The 10,601-nt window shown below is 34.8% G+C and overlaps 1 protein-coding gene across 1 annotated transcript; it reads right to left on the minus strand.

Moving 5' to 3' along the window:
• Positions 1-453: 453 nt before the first annotated feature.
• Positions 454-10,291, minus strand: LOC113236255 (elongation of very long chain fatty acids protein AAEL008004-like; the record flags this gene model as incomplete). The annotated part of the gene is made up of 5 exons (XM_026472261.1): positions 454-726; positions 3,447-3,583; positions 4,574-4,736; positions 6,521-6,601; positions 10,062-10,291. Coding segments are annotated over 5 exons (842 nt in total), but the record flags the coding sequence as incomplete, so codon positions are not given.
• Positions 10,292-10,601: the final 310 nt, after the last annotated feature.

The raw sequence follows: 10,601 nt of genomic DNA on the forward strand, positions 1-10,601 counted from the left end.
GCCACACCCCTCGTTATCCATTGTTTATTAGGCTTATTTTATTATTTTATAGTTATAGTATATAGTAGTGTAGATTTATTTTTCAGATAAACAAAGAAAAATTATGGTGGGATGAAGAGGACGGGATATCGCTGGTCACGGTGTATAGAGTTAAATTGTGATTAAGTAGAAAAATAAACCGTAATTTAAAAAAGTTTTTTTCTTCTTCTCAAAGTCACAGACTTCTCGTCTCGTACCTTATTTTTTCATGTTTTTCTTACGTCTGTATTTTTTGTAAAGAAATAATTATATCCCATTGTATTACATTTATGAAAAAAAAAAAAAATATCAAACATAAAAAGTATCTATACATTTAATCATTTATCACATTACCAGTAAGTACATAATTATCCTAATATCCGAAACACACTACTTAACTTAACTTATTCTACTTAACCAAAAAATCACAATAGTTTGCGTTTATTAAGTACAAGTGTATAAATTATAAAAAAAATACTAACAGTCTTTCGATTTTTCGGTTGTAGTATCTTTACTTTTCGTAATGCTGCTGATGTCGTCATTTTTCTTACTGTTGTTGTTCTTGATGTAGTTTTGGACGTAAAAGTTCCCAAACATGTATAAGAAGAGACCAGCATTCAACGAAAGCAGGAAGTTAATGAACTTAGGGTAGTTACAGTCGTAGAACATGACGCTAAAGTTGTGGTAGAAGATTATGCAGAACTGGATCTGGAAATATAAATTACATTGTTAAATGTAAACGTAATATTAAGGCGCCAGTAAATGATACTGTGAGTGGATTTCGGAATGGAGTCAAACCAGTCATATCGTTTGATTTTTTTAGGAAAATGAGTTACACATTTCAGGCTGACTTTCGATTTGACATTTAGAGTGTCTACATACTTCGTTTATTTTTTTTTATAATATGAAGTGACGAGACGAACAAGTCGTGCGCCTGATCGTAAGCTACACGCCTACCCAAGCAACTGCAGCGTCACTCAGAGCGTTAAATCGCAAAGATCGTTTCTAGTTTTGCATAGTCTAGGATTCAGAACGAATACTAATCGGATGCAGTGGACAAACGCGATTAGTCTATTTTTTTATGACGTCAGGCAACGACGGGACGAATAAGTCGTGTGCCTGGTGGTGAACGACACGCCTATACATGACAGTTGCAGTGCAACTCAGAGCTATAAATTTCAAAATCTGAGGGGCACTGCCACTGCGCCCCTCACCCTGCGACAAAAGTTGACAAATTCCATGTGCTTGTAATTTTACCAGCACCCTTACCCTTCAAAACGGGAACACTATAATGCTGACATTACTTGCTGCTTATTGGCAGAAATAGGTAAGGTGGCAGTACTTCCCTGGACGAATTCTTTCACAAGGAGTCCTACAAATTTCTTTGAGTTTCTATGAGTATATATATCAGAATAACGGTCAGGAACATTACTTTGAACACTCATCATATTATAACCTATTTGTTCGGCCCACTGCTGAGTAGAGTCTCCTCTCATGCGAGAGTTTAGGCCATTTCTCGCCATGCTAGTCCAATACGGGTTGGGGACTTCATTGTGAACCTTCTTTGACGTGCAGTTTTCACCATGAAGTTTTTCATCACCGAAAGGCTCATGGTAAATTCGCATTTATAGAAACATGCATGTTAGAGAGACGTAACCGTATATTATCTATCTAGACTTATTCTTAAGAGGAACCTAAAGCCAGTAGAAGATAGATAGAATCCTAAAGGGTCTTTCATTACAAACGAAGGGCACGCTCAGCAGTGATGACATTTATTTAACCAAAACAGTTTTAAATTCTTATTGAATTAATATTCAATTATTTTATGTGAAATTATTCCACTAGTTTGTTATAATTATTATTAATACAAAGATCGAACACTCAGAAAAAATTCCTTCGATCCGGCCGGATTTAAACCTACGTCTTCTAGCATACCGTGTTAGACGCTATACCAACTAAGCAACGGAACGAACCCGCGGATCTCACGAATTTTTCTATGTGCTTGTTGTCGTGTCTTTGTTTTATGGTTTTTTAACGACTTTTTAGCCTGCTGCTTAGTTGGTATAGCGTCTGGTACGGTATGCTTAAAGACGTCGATTCGAATCCGGCAGGATCGAAGGATTTTTTTCTGAGTGCTCGATCTTTGTATTAATAATTATAACAAAACCAATTTGTTAAAAACGATTTTGGGCTATGAACTACGTATACGGAAGGGTGACGTTGTACTTTACTGACCCTAATATAACGTTACTAATTAATCTACCGTTTGTAAATTAATGACGTAATAAAGAATATTGAATTAGAATAAATTGAAGAAAAGGTAGTATTTATAAGAATAAATAGACAGAGCGTTTTATTAAAATTACTATATACAAGGATAACTGACTAAAGGTAGATCCATACTTGAGTAAAATTGAACTGTTTGTATGAAAACATCTATATACTATACAGGTGGGCATTTAAACGAAAAGCACTTTAAAAAGTTTGCTGCACGCTTATAGTTATAAGTTGCAAGTGTTGCTCAGTTCAATACTCAATAATAAACATTTTTACAACATGTCATAAAAAATTTATGTCAAGTTCACGTTACCTACACAAATTAATTCGTCAATGGGAACATTAAAGTTTTAAATAAAAATAAAAGTTGTGTTGTACAAATAAAGTAGGTACTTATTTGAAAATCTTTAGTTATTTAATGTTGCCATCTTTATTTAACATAAAGTCTGGATAAAACGATTTTCTAACCACTTTGTGAACTTCAAAGTAAAAAGAGATTAAGTGAAAAGTTATTTTATAAGAACGCTTATTCAAAAAAGTACAACGTTTTAACGTTTTTTTAAGCAGAATTTCCCGTCTCTATTTTTATACACTTTAATTTTTCTGTATTACATAATCCCCATCCCCAAATAATAACGCACACTCTCAACATAGCCCCGCACTAGGGAAACCCTGTAGCGCGTGTGCCATGGACACACACATAGACAACCCCAAATCACACCCAAACTCACGAGAGAAAGAAATGCAGGCCATACAAATATTTCTCCCGGTCCGGGAATCAAACCGGAGACCTCTGCGTGGCAGTTCGGCATGGTAACCGTTCGGCCACAGAGGTAGTTAAATGTATGTAACTAAAAGACGTGTCCATGTTCTAGGTGCTAATTGTATACTCATAAGAATTACTAGCAGAAAATAATGCTCACTTTGTCAAAAAGTAGAGTAATTCCTTTTGGACTTTGCGGTTTCTTTTTTAAGAATGTTTTACGTGGTTAGTATAGGTTTTAAAATAAGCCCAACATAAATACTTAATATATCATATATACGAGTCTGTGTTGGCTGCAGTTGGCCCCGTTAAGTATGAATTAGACCTTACTTTGAAACATTGAATAATTAATATATTAGAAAAAAAAAAAAAAAAAAAAGTAACGTACCAGTTGCATAGTAGTAAGATGCCTCTTCCACCAGAGGTACTTCTGGTATTGAGGCCCGAGTCCGGAGACAAGGTAATACGTGTACATGATAATGTGGATGAACGAATTGATAACGCCGAGTAGAGTGCCGTGGCCGCCTGGAAAATTTAATGATCATTGTTACACAAAAGACGGAAATAACTATATTAATACGGAATGTCAGAATCTTTCTGGAAAAATAATTAGTCGTGATAGTAGAAAAATAAACAGCCCTTCATGCTATCCGCATGCAGCTTTTTGTACAGGCGTGAGGTCAGATTGTAAACACTAATTTAGTATTTTATATAACGCTTTGTCTTTGTGTGTGTATTTTTTTATAATATTAAGTGACAGGACGAACAAGTCGTGTGCCTGATGCGTAAGCTACACTCCTGTCCACAACAGTTGCAGTGTCACTCAGCTCTTTAAATCGCAAAGATCTGAGGGGCACTGCACCCATCACCCCGAGACATAAGTTGACAAGTCCCATGTGTCTGTTTCACCAGCCACCTTGCTCTTCAAAATCGGAACGCAGTATTGCTGACATTACTGCTTGGCGACAGAAATAGGCAAGGTGGCAGTACTACCTAAGACGAACTCTTTCACAAGAAGTCCTACTGCTACTAAATCCATGAAAATCAGATGACTTCTTCACTTTGCTTATTCTTTGTTTTAACTTATAGTTCACGAAAATGTAAAAAACAAGAGAGGTAACGGGAAGCTGTTAGAAACTTCCTATTTTCAAAAAATTCAGTGTACCTTTCCTGTAATTCAGTATTTCCTCAAATAATTCCTAAAATAACACGCTAAAGTATTCTGAGTATTCTACACTACCATAATACTGTGAAGGATTACTCGAAACATACTGTATCTAGAGTTTGTATAGTTATATGATCATACATATCTAATCTATATACTTTTTCCCATGAGTATAAGTGCTATGGGCTTATGAATTTCTCAAATATTTGACAAATAGTCGTTAGCGGTAATGAACACTAAACTCACGATAAGTGCTGTTTAATACCAGGGACAATTCAATATGCCAGGTCAAATACGGGACTGTTGAAAACAATCACAATAAGCCACCAACTAGACATACAAGGTCATACCTGGCAAGAATTTCGTTCCTATCCAAGCACAAATGGGCATCATGAAGTGGTGGTAAAGGTGGAGTGAGGAAATCTGTCTGTTCTTCTTCCTTAGTACGAAGAACACCGTATCCAGCAGCTCGATTATCTTCGCCATAAAGTACCACCACACTGCTGCTGCCATCTGTAATTTTTATGTTTTATATTTGAGTATTAATTTAAATCTTTCAAAGTTAAGCTTTCAAAATTTAAGTTACGAAAATAAAAAGGAATTTCAAACAAAATGGCTTCTTCAATTTAGGTACGATATTGATCATACCTATATATTAGATTCCATCTTAGATATATGTATGCAATATCATTTCCGTTCTGTGCGTATGATGTCCATTGCATATATAACCAGAAATAGAGACGAAATAAGGGTCATCGATCCCTGGCAACTCATCAGTAAGTAAAAGTAAATGGGCCTTATATCATTTTAAAATATCAACCCTTGTTTTCTAATTTGAAATCACAAATTAGAAATCTGAAATATTACAGCACCTACAACTGATCTGTGTGTACGTCTCCGTATATTATGTATTTATTGTAATAAAGATATCTCTAACTATAGGGGGCTGTTCCATTCGGTGGTGTGAGAAAAACAGCAAAACATCTAAATAGAAAACAAACGCAATCACATTTCATCGGTAACTAAATATGTAATTTTTCAATTTTCGTCCATTATAGCAAAACTCAAGTTAAACTGGTCGATTTGAAGTGAAACAAGTGACGTACCCGTTAATTGTTTCGAATTCTGTGGGCCAATCGGAGCGCAGTTGTCACCGTAATGATTTGGCAGAATAGTTTTCAAACAAATTAAATGACATTTCGTCTCTATTTCTGTCATATCGATGTAGTTGCTATACATAATTTAACACAGTTAATATTTAATACAACATAGTGAAATTAGCAATTTGAAAAAAGTATTACACATAAAGTGTAATACTTGTTTCAAATTACTGATTTTAGTGACTTTTTGAGAAAAATGTCATAATATGTAGTAGGGTACCTCCTACATTGTTTAGTGGGAATTTTGGAAAAAAATAACCGAGATTCCCGTCAGTGGGCATTAAATTTATCTACAGTCGATTAATCATTTTCACTCATGAACAAGGATCCCGGAACACCTTTCTCCAACCTTGCAATTTAAAAGACGTTTTGTTACTTCGTCGTCGAAGACCACTTGTCTGACTTTGTTTACGGAAAACGTATAAACAATATCAATTACATCAATGGAAAAGATTGATGGTGATGATGACGAGATTAGTGTGCGTAACAATGGTAACTGAAGAAGTTTAATTGGTTACATAATAAACTTTATAGTAAAGCCTTAACCGATTGAATCCTTGGAAAATGTTTTTTTTGTATCCGTTGATTCGTATTAAAAAGAAATAGGTACGTGTATACGTAGGATAATATATCATCATCATAATCCCGAGGGGATAGGCCATATTCCCACACAATGGCCCAATGCGGGTTGGTAACTAGACACGTTTTTCCAGGGTGTGAACCTTCATCGACGTGTAGGTTTCCTCGAGATGTTTTTAAGACGCACCGAAAAGCTCATGGTAAATTTCAAACTAAATTTCGCACATAAGTTCCGAAAATCTCAGAGTCGCGAGCCTGAATTCGAACCCACGATCTCTGCTTGACAGGCGGTAGGTCAAACAAATGATTTGACCAATGGCAGCCTAATGAGGCTACCACGGCTTTTTTACATTTGCATGGATTTTTTTGTATATGTGTGACTTTAAGTTATCATAATAATAATAACTGCATATGGAGATATAAAAAATGGAATATGTGAGAAGCAAGCGTCGTTTTAAAGAATTATATACCTATATTTTATAAGATGAAAATCAATAATACACGGTTTTTTTTCTAAGATGGGTGATTCGTATATTAATATTAAAAAAAATAACTTACTCTACGAGCTTTAGGACTGTCAGAATAGTCCACTGGTTGACATGACAAGTTGTAGTCGTTCCACCATCCGGAGACTAGACCCTGAAATTTAAAGAAAAAATCGTCAAAAATAACAAAACAATAAAGAATAAAAGAAAATCATATGAATAGTAGTGCGCCGCCTGTTCAATTTAAACGAGCAAATTTTACGACTGTTGAATGTTTTGTGCATTGCTCACAAATGTGTTCGAATCTCGTCAACGTGTCTATTGGTTGCCTGCGAGAGTGGCGTACTTTTTTAATTTTTGTTGTAACGAACACAAAACTGGTTTTGAAAATATACAAACGGATTGTAATATACATCAGCGGCCTTAACATTACCGTCGCATTTTTCCGGTCATCTGTTTTTTTGTATTACTTTAAATACATGTTTTGCAGTAGCCTTGAATTTTTTTCTATTGTTTTATAACCCCTAAATGCTAAATAAACTTTGAGTTTTGTCAAATTAACCTACATATTACCGGTAAAGCTTTTCTTTTTTAATATGTAATAAAATTATTTCCGCATTTTAAAACAAAGGCGTAAAACCCGAAAGTTCGTGTCGTGTGTTAGGTCCGTAACTGATTCTCATGGTTACACGTGTTTTGCGAATGCGTAATCAATACAACTTTTTAATGCTTCCTTAACAATATCCGCGATAAAAGGTTCTTGCTTTCATTTAGGGAATTACGTGGTCAGGAAATTAAACTTAGGTAATAAGCGAGTCCATATTAACGACTTCAATATTTTTTTATATAAATTGAGATATTGATCAAAATATTTTTTTTATGTTATAAATACACTAATGCACATTCATGAATAGAAAAATACCAAACGTTTCAAGAAATTACAATTATTTGCAAATTAATTTAAGAAATATTTGGAATGTGAACTGGTTCTACTACGACCGAGCATTGAATTTTTATTGTTTGCCCGACATTGTGATAAAGGAAAATTATGATTTTAATAGCAACACGTATGTTCATCTTGCTCTTGTAGAGTCTGAATTACTACAGCGTTGGATTTGTTTTTAATTCGATTTACGCTGAACTTCAGGCAGACTTTCGAGTTCACATTTAGACTATCTACATACTTCGTTTCTTTTTTTTATAATATGAAGTGACGGGACGAACAAGTCGTGCGCCTGATGGTAAGCTGCACGCCTAGCCAAACAGCTGCAGCGTCACTCAGAGCTTTAAATCGCAAAGATCTTTTCTAGATTTGTATAGTCTAGGATTCAGAACGAATACTAATCGGATGCAGTGGACAAACGCGATTAGTCTATTTTTTTATGACGTCAGGCAACGGCGGGACGAAGAAGTCGTGTGCTTGGTGGTGAACGACACACCTGTACATGACAGTTGCGGTGCAACTCAGAGCTATAAATTTCAAAATCTGAGGGGCACTACCACTGCGTCCGTCACCCTGAGGTATAAGTTGACAAGTCCCAAGTGCCTGTAATTTCACCAGCACTCTTACCCTTCAAAACCGGAACACAGTAATGCTGACATTACTGCTTGGCGGCAGAAATAGGTAAGGTGGCAGTAAACTAACCTGGACAAACTCTTTCACAAGAAGCTCTACTGCTATAAATATATACATAACACACACATACGTTTATTTCCGTTCGGAATAACAGGGCTCAGCTGAGAGATGCGTGGCATTGGTTCCAGATGTTCTCGAAGAGAAAATATGTACGGAATTTACGACTGTGTGTTGCGGCCCTGTAAAATCTAAGGAAGACTTGTGTTCGGAACGGCTCTTTCCGGGCAGAATTCCAAAAGCACAAGCCTCTATACGGAATTTCGAATCAGGATTCCGACTGTATGTAGCCGGCCTAAGATTTTGATGTACTATCTGACGTTTTAGATCTGTTTTTGGTAGTTAAGTTCAATAGTGCCAGCGTCCTCAGCGACGCGGACGACCCCCACCCCCGATTCTGTGTTTTGCGTCGGACTGGTGTTTACGCTAGCGCTTTCTTTTGTTAACGCACAAGGTTATCACCGTTTAAAGCGATCTATTTACATATTTTTAATTTTTGTACGCAAGTAAAATTTGATGAATTATTAATAGTTATGGAACAAAATTTGTGGTTTACCCTATTTAAGACTACTTTAGAAATATTTAAAGTTTGTACTTTGAAGAACACCTATAATTTTTATCGAAATTAATCATCGTTTATGTTTCGTCCTATTTCGCTATTTACTCAAATATAATTGTATTCAACAAACATTATGGATACATACTAAATCTAACTGCAGAGTAGGGGCCTTAAATTGATAAGTATGAAATCGTTTTTTTTTATTAAAATAGATTTTTTGTTTCTAAAAAAATATCCTATAGAAACAAAAACTGTTTTTAGAATATATTAAAGGACAACCAACTACGACTTATCTCTTAAATTATAACTGATGTCGGGCAAAATTAAAGATTTCGCTCTTGTTTTGAACGTTTAAGTAGGCCCACGCATTTTTATTAAGTGTGGTTTATTTATTTCATTTTGCGGTTGCAAGGTGATCCGGTGAGCAAGTCTTTTTTTTGCTTTTTTGAGATATTGATACGCATTATTCCAAGCAAAACTTGATGCTAATAAAAAATCGGATTCTTGTCAATGTTTTGGTATGACACGTAAATAGACACAACATAATAACCATTTACTTTTTCTAAGAATACGAATAAAAATATTTCAAAATAACAAATCCTTTTGTAACATTTTATTATCATTATATTCTTATCATGACATTCATTCGTTTTTTTTGTAAAATCACTGCACTAGTTTATTATAATTATTAATACAAAGATCGAACATAAAGAAAAATTCCTTCGCCTGACAGGACTCGAACCTGCGTCTGTATGCCAATCTAGGGCAACCGCTCTACCAACTGAGCTACAGGTCGAGTACGCAAATCTTACAAATCTCTCTACACGTTAGTTACAGATGATTTGTTTCGTTTAACGGCTTTTTTGCCGTAGTGTTTACCTATGAGCAATCCATGAAAGGTTTTCTTCACTCCTGACCCAGGTTCGATTTTTTTTATAATACCAAGTGATGGGACGGACAAATCGTGCACCTGGTGGTAAGCGTGACGCCTAATCGTTCTGTTAGATCGAAGAAATTTTTCCTTGTGTTTGATCTTTGTATTAATAATTATAACAAACAAGTTCCTTTGTCACCGAAGTTCGAATTATTAGTTGAACTTAGTTCTTTAAACAACAATATGAAATAAATATTTAAAGTTTTTATTGAATGTCGCTATGTTCTACCACCGTGATATTCAAATATTTTCAGAAAAATTACTCCATTAGTTTGTTATAATTATTACTAACAAAATTTGAACACTTAAAAAAACGTCTTTCGATCCGGCCGGATGCGAACCGACGTCTTCTAGCAAACCGTGCCAGACGCTATGCCAACTAAGCCAGGGAACGAACCAGTGGACCTTACGAATATGAAAGAAAGTTCATACAAATAACTTTAAATACTAACACAACATTTATGTTCATAGTAAAAAGATACACGTACCTCATAGACTAACCAAATGCTTAACAAAATCTGCGATACATTGTACAAGATCATGGTATTTTTCAAATCATAAGGCTTCCGGTCTCGCATGTACTTGGGACCAACTGACGTACAAAAGTACAGGTATGTGGCCAAAATGGTGAGCAGAGGTCCTGGACCGGACATTAAAATCCAGTTTTCTGTCCGGGGATCTGAAAAATGGAAAACAAAAAAATAATAAGAGGCTGGTCCTACCAGGTCACAACCAGTTTATCTTCATTAAAATTATATGGTTGATATATAGACTCTTATTCCTATTTAATAAGAATCTTCGGATTTATTCAGAAATATTTCAGAAGATTCTTATTATATTCTTATTTAAAAAATTAATTCGTGTTATTTTATAATATTCATAAGAATTTTCATAAGAAACCAAAATAATATTATTAGTTTCTTTATTATTATTATAACAAAAGAATAATATTATTTTGTTTTAATAAAATAACACGAATTTGTGTCTTTTTTTGATGAAAACTATATAATAATTAGGATACGACTTAA

Source organism: Hyposmocoma kahamanoa, unplaced genomic scaffold (assembly GCF_003589595.1).
Source record: "Hyposmocoma kahamanoa isolate Upper Pololo Valley unplaced genomic scaffold, ASM358959v1 90672, whole genome shotgun sequence".
NCBI classification, from domain to species: Eukaryota; Metazoa; Arthropoda; class Insecta; order Lepidoptera; family Cosmopterigidae; genus Hyposmocoma; species Hyposmocoma kahamanoa.